General features: G+C 47.4%; 1 protein-coding gene and 1 pseudogene across 2 annotated transcripts; one reads left to right on the top strand and one right to left on the bottom strand.

The window, feature by feature from the left end:
* Positions 1–350: 350 nt before the first annotated feature.
* LOC146220138 (E3 ubiquitin-protein ligase KCMF1-like) lies at positions 351–8,101 on the bottom strand (annotated as a pseudogene). The gene is made up of 7 exons (XR_014751042.1): positions 7,937–8,101; positions 6,011–6,178; positions 5,555–5,694; positions 4,685–4,786; positions 4,064–4,244; positions 2,151–2,450; positions 351–1,741 (listed from the first exon to the last, which is right to left on the bottom strand). The product of XR_014751042.1 is annotated as an E3 ubiquitin-protein ligase KCMF1-like (transcript).
* Positions 8,102–11,575: 3,474 nt separating this feature from the next.
* lipg (lipase, endothelial) lies at positions 11,576–16,969 on the top strand. The gene is made up of 10 exons (XM_084694943.1): positions 11,576–11,885; positions 12,877–13,058; positions 13,370–13,549; positions 14,122–14,233; positions 14,359–14,577; positions 14,825–15,067; positions 15,290–15,407; positions 15,497–15,721; positions 15,882–15,986; positions 16,132–16,969. Exons 1-10 carry the CDS (start codon positions 11,795–11,797, stop codon positions 16,142–16,144), a joined length of 1,488 nt encoding a protein of 495 aa, XP_084551069.1. The 5' UTR covers positions 11,576–11,794; the 3' UTR covers positions 16,145–16,969.
* The last annotated feature ends 5,078 nt before the right edge of the window (positions 16,970–22,047 follow it).

The raw sequence follows: 22,047 nt of genomic DNA, 5'->3' as shown, positions 1-22,047 counted from the left end.
ACACTTTTATGTTGCAGATGATTCTGCTTTATTTGGGGACAGAGATGTAAGTATTATGTTATTATGTTGTAACGATAACATGTAACGAGTGTCTGTACTTTTACTTGAGTGAAGGATGTGTGTAATGTTGCCATCTCTGCTTGGGACAGTCCAGTGAGGACAGACTGGGACGGTCATATAGACTGCAGTAGAACTTGAACCCAAGACCTAAACCGACATGGTCCACTGTTAATCCATGAGTTATCAGGGCGCTACGCAGGCTTCATGTGTTTAAGGTTTTCTTTTCACAAGCTTGGCCCATTACGGCAGTTTTTCAAACACAAACACACAAACCAGACTGCAGAACTGGGTTAGATCAATACCATCCCAAATCATTTTATTGTCCTCCAAGTTGAATGGCTGTGTGGTTGCCTTTCCAAACACCCCAAGAAACACATGGCATTTATTCAGGTAGCAGTGGAGGAATACCACGGTGTTCAAACATGGACCAAATGAATAATGAGGTTGACCATTTGTGATTCTCTCACGTTGACATGCAACACCTCTGAATTAGAGAAACGCTGAGGATCATCTTGAAAGAATCAAAGGAAGGTAGAGAACAGAACGATATCCAAAAACACTTTTCCAATGTCAGTTCTAAAACAGCAAGTTATGCAACTGCTCCATTTATGACATTTTTTGTCCTTGGCCTTGTCATATCTGTGTGCGAGGTATGTGTCGTGTCTGCAGAATCGTGATCAAGCTCGGCAACGCAAAACATCCAGCCCCCCGCGGCTCAACTGGACCTGAGTTACACAAGCCAATCATAAGTGATACCAGACTGAATGGGGGCGGAGCTAAATTTAAACAACAAACAGTTTATTAGCAGTCTGTATCGGGACCATCAAAAATTTTGTGACATTTGACATCGCTTAACCTCCAAAAATAAAACCATGTTACCAGGTTCCCCTCAGGAAGCATCCCTGCTGGTCTGCAGTGACGGTGCAGTCCCACTGGGCACAAGGGAAGGAGCTCATGCCAAAGGTTATGGTCAACCACACAAGCACTTTAAACATGAAGAAGAACCATAAACACAAGCAGCATCTTGTTTGTTGAGAAGTCCTCAGTGTGTTAGAGTGGAGGTTTATCTGACAGCTAAACCACATGCTGCCCACCTGCAGCTAAAGGAAACATTGGGTTATGATTGATTACCAGTGTTCATATATATTTATCTGATATATATCTATATATATATATATAGATATATATAGTTTTTTTTCTTTCTCTGTGGTCTGTCACATGCTCTCTCGCTTTCAGATTCTCACTCCTGTATTTAATGTACACAACGTGTCGATAGGGAGGGGAGGGCTGAAATGGCATCAAAATAGGACATAAGGAAAGAACCGAAGCAGAGAAGTCTGTTTTCTAAACGCGTCCTCCCTTGGCAGTTGGCCACCGTGGCTGATGTGGGGCAGGGCGTCAGCGCGGGGGCGGCGGGGGGGGCTGCTTCTTCACGACGCTCGCCGTTGCTTCTCTGAGGTTGAGGTTCTCCAGCGCCACCTCCAGGGTCATGACATCCATGCAGCCCATGGCCCCGAAGTCAGCGAAGCCCCCAAGGGGGCCGGCATGGTGTGGGGCTGCTGGGGCGTTGTGGTCCAGCAGCAGCGTGGACAGCAGCAACTCCGTCACAAACAGACCGCGGTCCGCCCAGCCAGACTCACTCTCCTGCAGGTCCACCTCCGACAGCCTGGGTTCACTCAGCCTGAGGGTGGGAGGGAAGAGCATGGATGGAGAGAGAGAGAGAGAGAGAGAGAGAGAGAGAGAGCGAGAGAGCGAGAGAGAGAGCGAGAGAGAGAGCGAGAGAGAGAGCGAGAGAGCGAGAGCGAGAGAGAGAGCGAGAGAGAGAGCGAGAGGAAGAGAGAGATTCAAGAGCCAATTCATAGATGGAGAGGTGGAATTGTGAATGATAGATGGAAGGAACAGGTAGGAGTCAGAGAGGAAATTAGAACATGCAAGGTCTGAACAAAGACGCATATTATAATAATAACAATAATATCGGAATCTTTCTTCTTTCATCGTCATTGAATAAGTAAACAACCCTGCTGCTGGAACACAGGAGGAGGAAAGGGAGATTCTGCTAGAGGAGTGAAGCGTGCGTTTCCACCCCCCACCTGTTGAGCAGGAAGTTGTGCCCGGCGTGGGTGCTGTGCTCGTGCGTGCCGGGGTGGGGGCCGGGGTGGGGGCCGGGGGGGGGCAGGGGCTGGCGTTGCTGTTGGCGTTGCCGAGGGCGGCACGGGCGGGGGCGCTGCGAGGGGCTCCTCGGGGCGTGTCCAGCTGCTGCCGGGCCGCCTGGGCCTGCTGCCGCTCCAGCTGGAGCTGCATCTGAAGCTGCTGCAGCTGGGAGGCCGACGGCCCCGAGTTCACCTGGCCCCCCGCGGAGCGCCGCACCCCCGACAACTGGGACAGGAGCTCTGGAGGAGGAGGGGTTACATTAGTACACAGTCACCTCCCCATATCTCTATGCAGTCCTGCCTCTACACTCAGTCCTGCCTCTCCTGCCTCTACACTCAGTTACCTCCCCATATCTCTATGCAGTCCTGCCTCTACACTCAGTCCTGCCTCTCCTGCCTCTACACTCAGTCACCTCCCCATATCTCTATGCAGTCCTGCCTCTACACTCAGTCACCTCCACATATCTCTATGCAGTCCTGCCTCTACACTCAGTCCTGCCTCTCCTGCCTCTACACTCAGTTACCTCCCCATATCTCTATGCAGTCCTGCCTCTACACTCAGTCCTGCCTCTCCTGCCTCTACACTCAGTCACCTCCCCATATCTCTATGCAGTCCTGCCTCTACACTCAGTCCTGCCTCTCCTGCCTCTACACTCAGTCACCTCCCCATATCTCTATGCAGTCCTGCCTCTACACTCAGTCACCTCCCCATATCTCTATGCAGTCCTGCCTTTACACAGCACCAGGCGGCCGGAGACGAGGAAGCCTGAACCATGACAACGAGGCCCTGTGGAACTGGGCCCAGACACGATGCCACGGCAACCGACAGGCGCCCCCGGGTTCTAACTCTGCACCCTGGTTACATCTCACGCATTCTGCCATGGCAACCAGCACAGAGCTTGCACTGAGCAATGGTCCTTGTCACCCACTATAGGAGAGGGTGTGTTTCTGACCTGCTATGAGAGTGTGTGTTTCTGACCTGCTATGGGAGTGTTTCTGACCTGCTATGGGAGTGTGTTTCTGACCTGCTATGGGAGTGTGTTTCTGACCTGCTATGGGAGTGTGTTTCTGACCTGCTATGGGAGAGTACGAGTGTTTCTGACCTGCTATGAGAGAGTGTGTTTCTGACCTGCTATGGGAGAGTACGAGTGTTTCTGACCTGCTATGGGAGAGTACGAGTGTTTCTGACCTGCTATGAGAGAGTGTGTTTCTGACCTGCTATGAGAGTGTTTCTGACCTGCTATGGGAGAGTGTGTTTCTGACCTGCTATGGGAGAGTGTGGTTCTGACCTGCTATGGGAGAGTGTGGTTCTGACCTGCTATGGTAGAGTACGAGTGTTTCTGACCTGCTATGAGAGTGTTTCTGACCTGCTATGGGAGAGTGTCAGTGTTTCTGACCTGCTATGGGAGAGTGTGAGTGTTTCTGACCTGCTATGGGAGAGTGTGAGTGTTTCTGACCTACTATGAGAGCGTGTGAGTGTTTCTGACCTGCTATGAGAGAGTACGAGTGTTTCTGACCTGCTATGAGAGAGTGTGTTTCTGACCTGCTATGAGAGTGTTTCTGACCTGCTATGGGAGAGTATCAGTGTTTCTGACCTGCTATGGGAGAGTGTGAGTGTTTCTGACCTGCTATGGGAGTGTGAGTGTTTCTGACCTGCTATGGGAGAGTGTGAGTGTTTCTGACCTGCTATGGGAGAGTGTGAGTGTTTCTGACCTGCTATGAGAGTGTGTTTCTGACCTGCTATGAGAGAGTGTGTTTCTGACCTGCTATCGGAGAGTATGAGTGTTTCTGACCTGCTATAGGAGAGTGTGAGTGTTTCTGACCTGTTATATGAGAGTGTGAGTGTTTCTGACCTGCTATGGGGTCCATGGCCTCTCTGTTGTAGTTGGAGCTCTGTGAGGAGTTCTGGGTGTTGGAGAGCCCCCCGGTGGTGGAGCTGGTGAAGTGCATGTTGGACCTGCGAGCCCTCTGCCCCCCCAGCCCCCTCCCCGGGTGGAACATCCTCCTCACGTGACGCACCCCGCTGGACTCATCGTGGGCAAGACGGTCAAGGAATATACACCCAGGATGAGTCACATCTCTCCTGCCTCTCTGAAGAACATCTCATTCACAAGACTCTGGTACTGCATCTCCTCCCCTTCCTGTGTTTACTGTAAACAAGCTTAAAGAACATGATCTGACATGCCGAGCTTGCTTTGTGATGCAAGTCCTTCTACAAAACAAGGATTAAGATCAGATACAACCAACTCATTTTCTCTCTCTCATTTCTTCCCACAAATAGAGAAATCTTCATGCACCCAAATCATGAAATCAGCTTGTAGAGTTTGTGGTGGAATGTCCCTTTAAAACACAGACTCTTGCTGCCCTGCAGGGCTCCAGCAGGGGGGGCAGCAGGGGGGCAGCAAGGGGGGCAGCAGGGGGGCAGCAGGGGGGCAGCAGGGGGGGCAGCAGGGGGGCAGCAGGGTAAAGGATATCAGGTCTCTTGGAGCTCTGTGTTCCAGTGTGAGATGAGCAGCAAAGTCGTCTGTCACATGGTTGGGGTCTCCGCCAGGCAGTGCTGCACAGATGGGGCATATCTGGAGACAGAACCAGGCACACTTGATTACACAACACTGACTGGGCTGGGGCAATACGCTCTTTAACAACCAGTGTGGATGTATTCTTACTGAACTCAAGGTGTATTCCAGTGTGCGTGCCATGTTCTGTATGTGAGGGTAGTGGGTGCTGGGCACAGGGAGTTGCCAGACTCTGGGTAACCTGTCCTGACGCTTCCAACACAACCTCTTCCAGCTGTGCAGTTCTTCTGAGTGTCTGGGGTTCAGTATGAGATGTGATGGTGTACTGCTGCTCTGTGGGGTTCAGTATGAGACTGTGGGGTTCAGTATGAGATGTGATGGTGTACTGCTGCTCTGTGGGGTTCAGTATGAGATGTGATGGTGTACGCTGCTCTGTGGGGTTCAGTATGAGATGTGATGGTGCACGCTGCTCTGTGGGGTTCAGTATGAGATGTGATGGTGTACTGCTGCTCTGTGGGGTTCAGTATGAGATGTGATGGTGTGCTGCTGCTCTGTGGGGTTCAGTATGAGATGTGATGGTGTACTGCTGCTCTGTGGGGTTCAGTATGAGATGTGATGGTGTACTGCTGCTCTGTGGGGTTCAGTATGAGATGTGATGGTGTACTGCTGCTCTGTGGGGTTCAGTATGAGATGTGATGGTGTACTGCTGCTCTGTGGGGTTCAGTATGAGATGTGATGGTGTACTGCTGCTCTGTGGGGTTCAGTATGAGATGTGATGGTGTACTGCTGCTCTGTGGGGTTCAGTATGAGATGTGATGGTGTACTCACCACCTCAGTGGAGGTGTCTGCATGCTCCCCTGCTACGTGCTCCTGCAGGGAACTCTCTGTGTGGCCCATCCTGCCACAGTACGGGCAGGTGTAAGCCTGGGGCTGTTCCACTGACAGGGCCTCCCCTCCATAGTACAGGTCTGGAGGAGGGGGAGAGGAGGGGGGGAGGGGAAGAGTGGGTGGAGGTAGGGGGGATGGAGGGAGAGGGGAAGAGGGGGTGGAGGTAAGGGGGGGGTGGAGAGGGAAGATGGAGGGGAAGAGAGGGAGGCACATCAGATTCTTCTCATGTCTCAAAGACGAGGATGAAGACAACAAAAAGGAAGAAAAGACCAAGACAAAGAAGAGTGACCTGAACATGACACAGTGGAGCCAGCAAGGCTGCATCTACCTGGCAGCTCACAGCTCAGACTATGTTCAAACAGGCTCAGGATGCCACACAGAGCCAGGATGACCTACCAAAGTCGACCCTGGTCAGTATGCACTGCATGGGGTGCTCTGTTGTGTGTCTGGTGGTGGTGGCTCCGCCCTCGTAGCAAGACGCACACAGGTCGTAGTCGTAGCAGATTAAACACTTGTATCTCCGCCCTCTGAAGTTGCCTTTCAAACATGCGTCGCAGCTTACACCTGCAGAGAACACACAGACAGATGCTCTTAGGCCTGGGGAGGGTGCTTTATCACAACGTTTTGAAAGAGTGACAGGGAGAGAGCGAGAGAGAATTATGAATAATGTCAAGATTGTTGGAGAGTGTGATGTGAAATATCACAACAATATGTTAGCCTACAGACTGCAAAGTGAGTGACATGACAAATATCAGATGTGTGTATACTTCAATGCTACACATCTATGGACTTTGTGTACAACCATATCACATTTCAGTTTCACGTCTCACAGGATGAGCAATATACAGAAACTCTAGAATCTATATTTAATGGGGCTATTAATAGTCAGATCGTGACATCACAAAGTTGGTAATTTATCCAAACAAAAGCTTTTACTTTCAATCTCCTGACTACAACAGAGACTCACCAACTCATAATGCTATATAAAGCAGTGGCTATGTTTAGATGGTCAGACATCGTCCATGTATATGCTGCACATACTTGTCATATCTATAAATCAAGACACATCTAGAGATGACACCAATATCCACTGCTAAGTAATATGAAGACCGTGCATGTTGCGAAGTCGACCATGGCAGATCGTAAACCATCCGGGATTCATTCATATCCATTTTCATTTACAACTGAAATGTTTCGTTTACAACGTCTTCAACCATTGAGCCAATAGGCCTACTTCAACGCAACAAACCACTTGTCTTGGTATAGTTAGTTACTTGTTACAGCTGGAACTAGCGCTCCTTTGCTCAAGAGGCCTTCGCCATACAATGGGTCTATTAACTTATAGCCGCATGACAGTCAATTCTATGAACACCTTGTAAATGAATCTACTGTTTCATAGCTAGTCAAAAACTAGGTTTAATAGTTTCAATGAACACAGACGTAACACAGGACTCTAAACTGTAGGCCGTGCAAAAATGATCTGACCACACTACTTTAAGTACTTCAATAGATAGTTAACATTTGTACGGTTACAACCACCATAGCCAACACTACTAGCCTAGTACTGTAGCTAGCTAACTAGCGAGCTAGTTCGTTCTTAGCTCTAGCTAGTACATCAGTGCTAGGCTAGCTATATTAGCTAGTGCGAAACGCTGATGACAACGCATTCAAACACAAGCAGAAGTTTACTTTAGTTACTAGCTATGTGGTGCTACATGGTCATAGCAACCCTACACAGTAGCAAGGTTAACTGGGGTGTGTGCGCTAGTAGTGGCTACCGTTAGCCTCTAGGGTACAGTCACCACTTTACCATGATCAACAACCCAGACCGGCCAACTCTACATACCGTGACCAGGCAGGATAAATGATCAGCCTAACAAACACAAGCCATCATACACCCATTCATCCACTGACTGACACTACATGATAGCTTAGTCTTTAAGCTAGCTACCTGTCAGCTAGCAAAGTAGCTAGTAGCTACATACCTCACATGTTGATTTTGCTAGTCTAGTTAGCTCTAGCTAGCTGGCTAGCAAACTAACACATTATCTGTTCAGATTCCCTTCGTGAACCGCCGGAGAAGCCACGCGTCCATTGCGTTGTCAGCCCACTATATAGAGACCCAGCTACACACGGGGGCACAATTGGTGTCTGCCGCCATCATGCATCCATGTAAATGCATATCACTACCAGCATGCTAGCAAATCGTCGTTAGCTAGCCTGCTAACGTAGCTAGTCGTTTTCTAGCTACAAAACCCCCACCAAATCTGACGAGGGAAGCCAGCCTTACATACCAATCTATTGCTAATGGGTCATCTTTACCTTCATGACGGGACATCCTATGAACACTGAAACAGCCCCCCTACTTGGGCTACTTGTCTTCAACAACGCAATTAGCTGATATACAACACCGAAGAGGAGAAGCCGGGCCTGCCAGTCCCTGGCCGCTTCCCTCATGAAGGATCCGGTTGGGCACACCGCATCCTCCGCCCCCTGTTGTCATTGGCCCCTCCGATGACGCTACTTCACCGCCAGGGGGAGATCGTGTCTTTTTTGTCTCATCGGATCACGTTTGAGTTGGGTACGTGACTGTGAAGCAGTGAAAATGATATGTGACATGCACTTCCAGGCATGACACTTGATATACTCGTCCTATGAAGAGTAGAGGCTCTCTGGTTATCAGAGGTCGGGCCGTCATGTATCTCTTCGGCCCTGGAAAACTGCTTTCAAATCAGTTGGTCAACCTTTAGGTGAAGTTTCCATTCGCCAGTCTGATGGAAATGTCCAGAATCACATTTTGATTGTCTCTTTGTGGCAATTACGTCAATGCTCCAAATACACTAGGCCAAGATCTGCTCCTGGCTTGAGAAGACAAGGAGTGACTTCAAGAATATGTTCTACGGTCCTTCTACATCTTTAATTGATGGGAAGCAATCACTGCAAGAGAATTAATTATAAATCCAATCAAAATGTATTTGTATAGCCCTTTTTACAAGCAATGTCACAGAGGGCTTCACATACGCCCATAGAACTGCCCCTTAACCTAAACCCTCAAGGAAGACAAAGAAAAGCTCACTAGAATTACAAGATTCTTTGTTTCTCGAACATGAAAACACATAATTTACTCCGCTTTGACCCGGAAAACCAGACACTCTGTTACTCGAGAAACTCAAAGCATTTCAAGTATTCAATTTAGCAAGCACATTTTTCCAGAGTGATATGCAGTTAGGATTCAAACCTGCAACCTCTTGATCTGCAGTCAAATGTTCAGTGAGGAAAAATGGTAGAAACCTTGGGAGGAGCAGTTCAGCAAGGGCTCCCTCCTCCAGACACGGTGTGTCACTCAGAGGAGCAGACCAGAGGCTGAACACAATCAAGGATCAATCTGTTACACTGACACAGCCCAACAGCAAGATCATATCTCTAATACAACAGTATCAGAAGGCAATTTCACAGGCACCACGAGAAGTAACATAAAGCTAAGTGCTGAATATGATGTCCTAACATGGGCACCAAACACCCTGGACGTGTCTGGACGGGGAATCCATAGCGCCGACAGCAGGGACTGAGAGGAGCAGGGCCGAGGGAGGAGGGTCCAGGACTGGGGAGACTGGAAGGAGATCTCAGGGTGGAGGAGGGTCCAGGGCTGGGGAGACTGGAAGGAGATCTCAGGGTGGAGGAGACGTCCTTATGTCACAGAACCAAGTGTCCGAGTCTAGGAGCGGGACTAAATGATGTCCTGGAGGTAGAGGGGCCATCTGGTGAAGGCAAAGGTCGGGGTTTGGTACCTGATACTGGCAGCAAGTGACAGGCAGAGAAGAGGCCTCAGCAGGGGAGAACTGTCTACCATGAGCAGCAGAAGCTGTGTGATGACGGCTGGTAAACCTGTGAGAGGAGGGACTGAAGCCTGGATGAACAGCTGGGTGGAACGCAGCCTCGGGAACAGAAGGATCTTCCTCGGGTTGTACAGGAGATATCGACAGATCCGCGGAAGTTCTCAGAGTGCTTCTGGAGTCCAGCCTAAGTTTCCTGTAGAGTGGGAGGATGCTACGTCAGGGAGGATGCTACGTCAGGGAGGATGCTACGTCAGGGAGGATTGAGGGCTCTTGTTCTGGGGAGGGATAAAGAGCTCTTGTTGAGGTTTAACTTTAGGTTCATGGGGAGATGCTGTCCACCAGACATGCCAACATTCTGTCACCAATCTGAGGCTTGAAGGTAGGAGAGAAACATCTGATTGTTGTCAGAGTAGCTGTGGTAATAGAAGCCATGGGACTTGATAACCAAGCTGAGTGTCGTGGTGCAGGGGGAGACAGGGTGATGTTGTGTAAGGGCACAGAGTGCACACAGGAGTCACCAGCAGTGACTCCTGTGGGACTCCAAAAGAGCCGTCTCTGTTCAGCGTCCAGCTGTGAATCCAGAAAAGTAGAGATCCTTGGTGACAAAAACATGTACATATTTCAATGTGTGTTTATAAACGATCCATACAAACTAAACGTCAGTTAAATATTTAAACCTATAAGGCTTTGTCTTGGGGTAACTTTTTGTCTGCACACATATTTATCGCTGACAATTTGTACATTAATCTGCAACCAAGTTCAGCTGGAGAGGAATTTTGCCTTGTCAAACGAATCCTGGCTACCAGGAGTTACTCCATAAGTGATGTGAGCTGAATGGCTTAATTGAGGTCTCTGAGCTATTTCTCTATTCAACAACGGCATGTTGTTGCCATGCCAAAGGGACCTTGTTTGGAAAACCAGGACAAGTTGGCTCAAAGCATGCAGCCCTGGCACCCAGGAGCTATTTACCGAGTTATTTACCGACCGTGACAAGCGAATAACCAAACTCTGGTTTTATCTATTGCAGACAGGAAAGTGATGCGGACCCCCTGCAGCTGATGGTCCTTGAAGGTAAAATGTGACTTTAGGTGTAATGCTGACCGTAATGCTGATCGACCTCGCGTTTCTGTCGTGGAGCACGCAACAGATCTGTGGACCAAAGTAACCATGTAGTGTAGTAGGTACTAGGCTTGTGAAGTCTGGAGGACTGTACGACCTTCTTTCCAGTACAGTGGAAACTTACAAGCTAGTCATTTGGGAAGATAAAAATCGTTGACATGCTCTTACAATGACATAATTATACTATAGGCAACATGGGACCTACATCAATGCACACCTCTTCCGCCAAATACAGTGGGAATAAAACACCTCTGTAAAACGTGAGATGTGACCGTCCTGTATGAGACCCTACAACCTTCAGCTCTCCTCGGTGACACTAGTGCGTGCGTATGTATGTACACAAACAAAATCGTTATCGTACTGCCAAGACCTTGCCCGCGTGAGCTTATTCTTCCCCTAACAACCCATCCGTGAGCTAATCCGCGGTTGGCAGAGAGCCAGCCACAGGACAGTGAGAGGGAACCCCCCTACCAGCTTTTTAAACATTCCACAGAGTTGCGGCTTTCCCACGTATGGTAATGAGCTGAATTTTATTACACATAGCCCACCGACATAAAGCACGGAGCGTTTGTATCAAGTTGCCTATATGAATGAATGCACTGGATCTCAAAAGACCATGTCCCATAAACTAAACTATTTGCTGTCATTAGAAAGAGTGGGTCCATAACTTTTATGTTGGCGTGCGCCTTTACTGCCGTGTCAGGTGCTGGTTAAAAATAAGAAGGGACAACAGATCGTCTCTTCTGAATGATTTACATACAATAGCATGTGGCTGTGATGGCAACAACTTCTTCGGGGCGTCAGAAACGGTGTCCTGTTCATGTTCCGAGCCATGCAGGGCGCGAGCATCACGCGCTGCATTGTTTTGTCGACGACGGGCTTATGAATGGGTTAAAACGCTTAACGTGAGAAGTCTACAACCCATTCAACTTTTTTTGCCACGCCTTCAACGTAAACAAATGGGGGCTTGACCAATTAGAAGCCAGGTAGTGATCGGGCGATGTCAGATGACTGTAGGGAAAACTATTTAAAACTCAAATAAGACACTTGATGCGAGCTCAAACGTTTCCTTGGTATCCTACAGCTTCCAAGAGTACAGACACAGCCAGTTCAAGCCTTTCTCATTGAAACAGGATCTAAGCGTATAACACCCCATTTCAACAGTGAAAGTTCCCCATAGGCTACAATACAAAACAGTGGGTTTATACATTGTTTTGGGACAGAAATGAAAAATACTATATTTTCATTGTGGATGATCTTTCATTGTGCAGTCGGAGTCTTTGCGTCGAGTCTAAAAGAGATCGCAGTCCAGAAAGGTAAGAAGAATTATAACCAACGACTATTTAACTTTTAAAGAACCATGTAAATGAACTTTTGTATCTATAAAAAGGAAACCCACGTAACGCAATTCTACACCATCTCTGCTGTTAACCGGAGAATCCGTTCCCACGTTGCATGCTTGCTGTGAAGGGTTGATCTATCAGCTCTGTCTAATTATTCACATGTGTTAATGTGAGTTGCTGAGAGTTAACATAATCAAGTGTGACATTTTAAGAGTAAAAAGCGGGAACGACTTCACTTTGAAACCGAGGTTATACTACGTGTCTTTGGTGAAGGTTGAAGCCAAAACCGGTTGAGACGTCACTGAACCCTGTACTGCCTTTCAGGTTCAGATAGCCTACAGCTTTTTTTTTCTAAATTTAATTTGGTAATGTTTTACATCACCTATCTAACTGCATTGGCGTTTCGTTTACATAAGCCAATTAATCAATTAAATGTAGGCTAATATGTTCTGCCCCAATATTCTTATCTTCTTTTAAAGCCCGTAAATCAGGAATAGTGCGTCTTTTTCACTTCAATTTCTTCCATTATACGATTTTTATGGGGGGGTTGTAACTTTTCAGTGATTCATATTTACACCTATTGTCTGTTGAAATGTGTGGGTATTTAAAACCGCAGCTGGAAAGAAAACGAGGAGCCGCGGCTGAGATCGACGAGATCTGGATGCAGGCCAATATTCTGTTTTACGCAGTTAGGCTACCCGATATTCATTCATCTAACATCAATGTTGACCCTACTACTTTGGCTTAGCAAAATATTTATATTTTCACACATTCCGGCGAGTCTGACCAAGGTCTCATGTCACGAACAAACTTGTAAAATATTGCCTTAAACACTTAAAATATAAGAATGAAAGAATTGCAAGACGCGTGTCGGAATTAAAAGAAAAGAAAGGATGAGGGAGATTTTACCAACGTCTGAGAAGTATTCTGTGACTGATCACAACTACTGTAATATTGTCTCCAGATGGGGGAGATGGTGTATTAATTGATGACGAGGCTCTCCATGATCGGATCAAGTACAACATGCGGAAGAGTCTGGACCTGGAGCAGGATGGCTGCCTCTTGCAGCCCGGAAACGCGGAGGCTCTGCTGGAGTGTGGCTTCAACGCCACAGCCAAGACCATCCTTATCATCCACGGCTGGACGGTAAACAACAACAACGTCGTCATTTTGCCGAGGCTTTTATCCAAAGTGACTTACAGTAGGGGGGGATTTTAACCTGTGACCCTTTTGATTTGCAGTCAAATCCTTTAAGCTAGAGGCACACATTTAGCTCTGCTCACTCACGCGCACACAGGAGGGGAGGTGGGGATCATGTGAGGTCACAAGGTTCACCAGCCTTGGTTGTAGTCTAGCTGAGGTGGGGCAGCCTGTGGTGTAGAGCAGATGATGGTGTGACTAGCAGCATGTTCAGGTCCTAACCCCCCTCCACCACCACCCCTCCCTCCCTGTCACAGATGAGTGGCATGTTCGAGAGCTGGATGCACAAGCTGGTTTCCGCGGTGATGCTGCGAGAGAGCGAAGCGAACGTGGTGATCGTGGATTGGCTGAGCCTGGCTCACCAGCTGTACCCGGACGCTGTGAACCACACCCACCGCGTGGGTCTCAGCATCGCCACCATGCTCAACTGGCTCCAGGTACACCTCTCCTCTGCTCTGCTCTCTGAACCCTGCTCAGGAACACTTTCCATGCTACTTTTAGATCAGCTGGCAAACAGCAGAGCAGTCTCGTGGGTGTACGTGAATGAGGCAGGCATTTCAGTGAGAAGGTCAGCAATCCAAGAGGTTTCCATGAACACCTTTGTTATGACCAGTGGAAATACTGACCTGTACTGCGGTGCACATGCTCTTGTTTACAGCTACATCTAGGCCAGGGCTTTCAGATGTAGAACTTCCACATCACATTTATTTAGAGTTTGATCAGATGTGTGAAAAGATGATATTCTCGTTTTAAGTCTTTCGGATCACTGCTTGTTCAGGGTAGGACAGGATCACTGCTTGTTCAGGGTAGGACAGGATCACTGCTTGTTCGGGGTAGGAGATTATTATCCAAGAACAAAGACGAGGACAGAGGCCTGTTTCTTGGACAGAGGCCTGTTTCCTGGACAGAGGCGCAGATGAGCATAGGAACAGATGGTCGAGGTGACTTGGTACTTCCATGCTTGGTGGCGGCTGCTGATGTTTGTGTTTGTTGTTCTGGTCTCTGATAGGAGGAGCAGAGCCTTGACCTGGAAGACGTGCACCTGATTGGCTACAGCCTGGGAGCTCATGTTGCGGGCTACGCTGGAACATTCGTACACGGGTCTGTTGGCAGGATCACAGGTAGGAGGACAAGACTAATACGCCAAGGCAAAGCTACAAGTACCTCCTAGTTATGTAGGAGCACAGATGGACACGTATACTGTTGATCTTAGCAGCAGCTAATTAGAACACGGTGTCTGCTGCAGGTCTTGACCCGGCAGGACCCATGTTCGAGGGGGTGGATGAGCACCGACGCCTGTCCCCAGGAGACGCTGACTTTGTGGACGTCCTCCACACCTACACCCGGGAGGCCCTGGGGGTCAGCATCGGCATCCAGCAGCCCATTGGGGACGTGGACATCTACCCCAACGGAGGAGACGTGCAGCCAGGCTGCGGACTCAGCGATGTGCTCAGCATGGCAGGAAGTAAGTGCTGGCACACAGGAAGTGCCTACCCACCTGTTTTGTTTCCTGTTTACCATGCAGACTGGGTAGATTTTGATCTCTAAATCTGGAACTGTGGCATGTAGGTTTGAGGTGGTAATTTGCAAAATGTTAAAGAAAGGGATTTTTTTTCTTTTTCGTTTCTAATAAAGGAAGTTATTGTTAGCGATGGTACAGATAACTGTAGTAGACTGTGTATTTACACATCCTTCACGCTGTCCTCCCCCAGACTTCATGGAGGTGATGAAGTGTGAACACGAGAGGGCTGTCCACCTGTTTGTGGACTCCCTGATGAACAAGGAGCACATGAGCTTTGCCTACCAGTGCACCGGCCCCGAGCGCTTCAAGAAGGGTGTGTGTCTGAGCTGCCGCAAGAACCGCTGCAACAACATCGGCTACAACACCAAGAAGATGCGCAAGAGACGCAACAGCAAGATGTACCTGAAGACTCGCGCCGTCACGCCATTTGGAGGTGAGCGCCACAGCTCCACGTCACTTTAGCGACCACGCAGCGTGTTGAGGAAACGTTCTGCTCTTGTTGACAAACACGGCTGATGAGATGGGAGTTCCATCTACGGTCGAAGCGTGTCGTCTGAGACTTATTATTTTTCCATCCCAGCAGTCCAAACTAGCGTGAATGTAAGCATAACCCCTGCCCTGTGGTGAAGTGTTAACAGCTCTCCCATCTCCCAAGGCTACCACTACCAGATGAAGATGCACGTGTTCAACAGGAAGGGCGAAGATGCAGACCCCACCTTCCACGTCAAGCTGTACGGAGCCCACAACGACACCAACAACCTCTCAGTAGACGTGTGAGTACCTGCCCTCCCCACACTCCCCTTCCTGCCTGCGCCAAAACACTTCCTGCCTGACTTCCTGTCGATCTCCCTCCTGATGCCAGGCCTGAAAAGGTGGGCCTGAACCTGACCAACACCTTCCTGGTGTTCACCGAGGAGGACATCGGAGACCTGCTGAAGATCCGTCTAAGCTGGGAAGGGGCCAGCGAGTCGTTCAGCTCCATGTTTAAGAGCCTGAAGAAGAGCTTCTGGAGCTGGAACAGTAACCCCGTCAACCCTGTCCTGGAGGTGCGCAGGATCAGAGTCAAGTGTGGAGAAACGCAGAGGAAGTGAGTGAGGCGGCGGCCATCTTGTCCACGTGGGCAGAATGAATCTCATTGGTCCATTTCATTCATCATTATCTGCTGCAGCCGTTACGGACCTTTTTTGTGTGTATTGTTGATTTTCATGGCTGTTCTGTAATAGTTTTTTTTCGTAATCACTTTGCAGGTTTACTTTCTGTGCCCAAGAACCGTCCAAAACAGAAATCTCCCCGGGAGAGGGCCTCACCTACGTGAAGTGTCGTGACGGCTGGGAGGTCAAACCCAGGAAGAGGTAACGTCCACCGTCTCTCTTACATATCCAGGTGGAATGCAGGAAATAAATGACTTGTTTTGCGTCGTCTCAGTATTTATGTATTTTCATAATATTCCAGTGTCCAGGCGCAGGTATCGACTAAGTTTCTCTGTTTGATTGACAGGCTGCTATCATAAGAACTCACAAGGGCAACTAACCACGGGACCCAAGATGGAAAGCGACGGCTTCGGTTCACCTGAGCACTTTGAAGAGAGAAGGGGGAGAAGCACTCCAAGAGAAGGTTGTGGACGCTTCAGAATGCACCAAGAAGATTTCACTGGCTATATGACTCTGGGCTGTGTCCAGTGAGATGTGTGAAGACTGCATGCAGGCTTTCTGTCGAAGGGCTGGAGGAGTTCTGGAAGAGGACGCACAGGTCGTCTCCTCGGTGTGGATTTGTTTAGACTAAGGCTAGAGAGAGAGTTAGCGGGTGAAGCTGTCAGTACACATGCCCAGTCAACGGTATATTTACTGTGTATTATTTACTGTGTATTTTTTATTTATGAATGAAAAGCACTGCAAGACCAAGCTTATTTATCTATCTGAAGCACACCCACTGTGTGTGTGTGTGTGTGTGTGTGTGTGTGTGTGTGTGTGTGTGTGTGTGTGTGTGTGTGTGTGTGTGTGTGTGTGTGTGTGTGTGTGTGTGTGTGTGTGTGTGTGTGTGTGTGTGTGTGTGTGTGTGTGTGTGTGTGTGTGTGTGTGTGTGTGTGTGTGTGTGTGTGTGTGTGTGTGTGTGTGTGCATATTTGTACCTAACAGACGTGCCTTTCAACTGTGTGAGATTGGAAAACACTATTACTGAAAGAGATTGTGCGCACAGAACTCAATCTTTCACTGTGGATGTGATGTGCAAACAGTGTTATTGCTGATGACTGTATGTCCCAGTGTTATTTTTGTGGGTGTGTGATGTACATAATGTAAATAACCTTTGGAAAATGAATAAAATAAACTTGTTTGTAATGGTTCTGCTCAAAACTTGTTTTGAACTGTTAATCCTTTACCTGTTACCTGAGGTTTACTTCTTCTGTCTGAGGGAGCACCACCAACATGGTGTTCAAGGAGCTTACTCTAGTTCTGTTCTTACACAAGACAAAAGCCCTATCCACCTTCTGGGTAATCCTGGTCTTGTGACTGTGTTTAGATCTTTAGTTTACCCCCAGAAAGAAGGTGCTTTGAAGGTGCCTTAACATTCTTGTTCAACTGCAACACTATTCTTACAGTTCCATCTGCTGCACATTTTCTAGGTGGTCCAAAGTAAACGAAACCAAACTAAAGTGTTGTTCATCATCACAAGTATGGCAGCCTGCAGGGACAAATACAAATGGAAACTCTTACTTTGGAGATTCAATGTGTTTCACATGCTCTCTTTCCCAAACACTGAACTTCTCTGGTGTGTGTACACCCCCTATCTGCTGTCTACACACCACAGAGTAAACTACTCAATCATTTCCAACTTATCTGTGACTTTATATCTCTAACTAGACAATAGCATGGTACCACTATCACAGACGCTGCCCTGTAGCATGTGTATGTTCCTTGCAATCCTGAAATTGGTTTAGTGATTAAAACTGCAAGCAGCATTGAGCCTCAGGTTGTCTAAAGCTCAGCATGCCCATGTAATCAGGCACTTGTAAACCAAAGTCTACCAAAGCAATAAAAAATCTGGAATATTTTGTGTATAATATAAAGTGGTAGTAATTTCCCGCATCATGTTTTACACTCAAACAGATGAGTTTTATTTTGACAGAAGAACAGAGAAGATATTTTAGAAGCTTTTACACAGATATTAACCTGAAGACCAAACCAGGAACACTGGCTCTCTCCAGACTGGCGAGGTTACTCCAGGTGAAAACCGGGACAGTTTATTAGTGTGACTAGTTAAATTCACTTCAGTCAATGTCAGCGAAGGGGAGGACAGAGGATAAAGGGTTTTACACATAATAAAAGAAAGTATTGTGTTTCGTATGCCATTCAGAGGGTAAATGGGCACAATCAAAGATTCAGACGACATTACATGTGATGTAGTATGAGGTAGCTGGCCTACCAGTTAGTGTGGTTTTCAGATTATCAAAAGTTTCCAAGACCAAGCTTTTTTCTGTTTCCAGTTTCAAGCAAGTGGTCTGAAACAGCCCATAATAAAAGAAGCTGATACAGCCTGGGCTGCAATCAATCAACGTAACCTTGACAACCCTGATCTCAGTCTAGGAGATGAGGAACAGGAAGAACCATGAGGAAGGAAGAATTCAATGAGCTTGTCAGAAATGTCCCCTCTCTTCTCGCTCTCTCTCATAAACGGCAGGATGTGAAAAGAGCTCTGCCCACAGATGATGGAGAGGAGAACTGAGGTTTCTGTTTCTGTAATGCGCCATCTTGCAGTGGATTCACTGGTGTGGGCTGTTTCCCATAAATACCACATGGAACAAGTGTTCCATTGTTCTTAATGAACTGAGATAGTCCAACAATCATAGCTTGACATTTAGCAGCTTGTAACATATTCCTCAAGCTCTCCCTTTGTCTTGCGATTTGGTTATAGTGACAATATTTATTTTGATATGTTGTGATAGCAGGACTGTTCCAGAAGGTGCTCAACTTTAGACAGAGTTTGTGGACATGTACTTTGATACATCAGTTTGTCAGTGATTTATAAAATGACAACATGCACAGTGTTTCACAAAGGAACTTCTAGTCTTCTGCCCACAGTCCATCCATCACGGCAAAGGTGTTATAACACAAAGCGTTCACAAGAGTACCCTCCAGGCAGTGAGTGCTCACATTGTGCAGCAGGTGAACAGCGCTGCATCACAGTGGATTATCACACACAGAGGAGATGACTTTCATAGAATAACAAACTGCTTCATCTCAACAGAGCCGGTGAGAGAGGGTCCGTGTTCCACTGAGCGTGCTGGCTGGACCTCACGTCCTCCCCAGACCACTCCCTCCCACACCCCCACTTTCCCCTGTCACGCCTTCCCTCAGTTGTTTTGGTTGACACATGCCATACCCCTTTATGGAAAGCACAACTTGAGACAGGGGTGAGCCAATCATTAAAGAGCTGGCCATCCCCTCGACCCAATCAGTGTGTAGCGTCTGGTCTCCTCCTGTCTGGGTCGCGAGGTGTCCGAAGGAAGACTCTCTCTCTAAAACCTCCGATCACAGAATATCATTAAACACCAATGTGATGTGAGCAGGGGCCCACAGAGTAATAACAGTTTAATTACACAGTAACATTATAATTACGTAGTAATACTGTAATTACACTGTAACAATACCATTTGTAATTAACTTGTACCATTGTAAATGCATTGTAACACTGTAATTACATTATGGTATTGTAGCATTGTAATTACACTGTAACATTGTAACTACATCATAACAGCGTCATTACATTGTAACAGGCCCAATTGTTCACAGTTATTACATCCAGCTACCACCACACAGAGAAAAACAGAGTCCCTTCTGTAAATCATATACGTAGCATAGCTTTCGTTTCCATTACTTTCTCTGGAACTTAATTCCAGGTGTGAGGTTTGAGAGGGGGAGTAGCACCCTGTCCTGTAAAACACAAGACACTCCATGGGCATTAAACACGTATGCATATTATTTACACAAACTACTTCCTGTCACACGCTGACTACTTCCTGTCACACGCTGACTACTTCCTGTCACACGCTGACCAGTATGGGCTGACCAGCGAGGGCCCCACCTCCACAGCTGCCCTGACCCGGTCATGCTCTACCGTACGGTCACCACCACAGAGGAAATCACTGTTGGACTGAACAATATCACATTCAAAACCTCTTTCCATTAACTCCTCACACTACAGAGCTTCACGTGTTGACCCAGGCCATGGGTTCCTCATTCTATGTTCATGACTGTGTCAAACTTTCTCATGGGAAAGGACTGGAGAATCGTGAGGAATGTGAAGAAAAAACCCTCTGTTGGCTGAAAAGAAGAAAAAATGTCTAATCTGTCGGCAGAGGATTTATGTAATTATCACACGTCATAAAATCTCCTTGTAGGTCCTATTTAGCAAGGGCTTGGATTAAAAGGCCCCACTCGTATGGATTATTTCCATCGCTACCTGCTTAAATCAGATTACTTTTCCAGTTGTGTCTGGCAGAAAGCAGGTCAGATACTTTGGAAAACTGTTGTGGTTCGAGCCAGCTTCAACACAGAGCCCAGCCCAAGCAACGTGTGAAGGGGCATGTTAGGAGTTGGGTTCAGCCTGTTTGGGGTCCGGTGGTGTTGAGATGTGCGGGTGCCAGTGTGTGGTTCTTGTAGAAGTGTCTAGTTTTCAGGAAGAGTAGGATATCTGTATTTTACAGTTTGAAGTCAAGCTCCACACATCTCACCACATCACAACATTTCTGGTTTCTTGATGTGATAAATGCAGGAGCCATCAAGATGACCAAAAACCTGTGTCTTATGACGCACTTATGTAAGCATATCTTCATGACCTACATAGACCCACAGGATTGCTGCTGGGTTTTCCATGAGCAGCCCAGGGCTGCACAGTCCAGATTACCTCCACTTCATATCCAATGATGCTCAGTTTGTTTGGCTCTTGAAAGTCACATGTTTGATTGATATGACTCTTACGATATGTAGACTGTGAATTCTTGGAAATCACCCACATAGATCAAACAAGCCCCCCGCCCCCCTTCTCAATAGTTGGATGGTGCCTCAAAGAGAACTTTTAAATCAAAATGACTTGGTGTTGTGGCATTTGGTTTTTGGATTTACTGTTAATCTCTTAATTACGACTATGACAGTAATCTCTATGACAACCCTATGACATTTCCAGAAGCATGTTTCTGCAGAGAAGTGAGGGGCAAATCTGCAAACAGGCTCCATCTCCTTTCTCAAATTGAATGCTTCCAATGTTTCAACTTCTTCAAACTGAAGTCGTACCCTAGTTTGGTGTGATTATATGAGATGTTTCTGTTGGCATATCTCACACTGCTCTGTATGACCTGCTTATCCTCCTCAAAGTGTAGGCCTGCAATGACAGTCTTTGACTTAAAGGATAGCAGGTTCAACAGGAACACCGATCAGCAGGCTCCTCCTGCTTCTCTCTTCTTCACAAGTGAAGAACATTTAGGTCTCATCTCAGGCACCAAGCACATACCAAGTTCCAACCGTCCTTAGCATGCTTTTCATTTCTGTTCTGGCATGAGTCATTCAGGCAGGAGCGTGGGAACCATCAGAAGATGCTGCTACGCCTACTGGGAGAGGTGCGGAAGCCAACGGCAACCTTCAACACAGACGTTAAGGAAACAGGGAATCATCAAGAGGTGGTGTCTTTTCAACAACAAAGGATTTTCCTGAAAGCACGCTGATATGACAGGAACTCCGGGGTGGGGGAGGGTTCTTGGAAGAAGCGTGGTTGTGTTATGGAACTGTTGGAATTGTCAGTTGATTTAGGAGTCTTTAAAAGTAGCACAACACAGTAATGCAACGCCTCGGGGAAAATGTGTCCTCCCTGCATATATATACATGTCTGTCTCAAACTCTTAGTCTGACTGTGACAATGAGCCAGGACTGAACTCACCTCTATTTAAGTAGAAATAGAGTCTTCTAGGTTAATAGGCTGTCCTGTTATGTGTTGTAGTGAATGAATGAGTGACTTACAAAACAATGCCACCACATTCAAGCCAAAGAAACTGATGAATTACATCAGACAAACCCTGTGAACACTGACAGATGCTCTGCTTGGTTTCCGCCTCTAGGGCTTTGGGTTCCTCGGATGAAACTGAATATCAGATGGAGAGAGAGAGACACAGAGAGAGAGACACAGAGAGAGACACACAGAGAGAGACACACAGAGAGAGACAGAGAGAGAGACACAAAAAGGTTGATTGGCTCAGGGAGTGATGCCTGATTCTAGGAGCTTTCTGATTGGATGAGAGGGATGGCCTCACCTTGGAAGAGGGCTACTTGAGTTCATTGACATTCTTTTGGCTGTGTCTGTATTCATTGTGGGTTGTGGGTGTGTTTCCTTTGTGAAAACACGTGTCTCCTGTCACCGGTGGCAGTAG

This window comes from Hypomesus nipponensis, chromosome 28 (genome assembly GCF_054491055.1).
Source record: "Hypomesus nipponensis isolate SF chromosome 28, ASM5449105v1, whole genome shotgun sequence".
Classification (NCBI taxonomy): Eukaryota; Metazoa; Chordata; class Actinopteri; order Osmeriformes; family Osmeridae; genus Hypomesus; species Hypomesus nipponensis.
The sequence above is the reverse complement of the archived record's forward strand: the minus strand, read 5'-3'. Positions and strand labels throughout refer to the sequence as shown.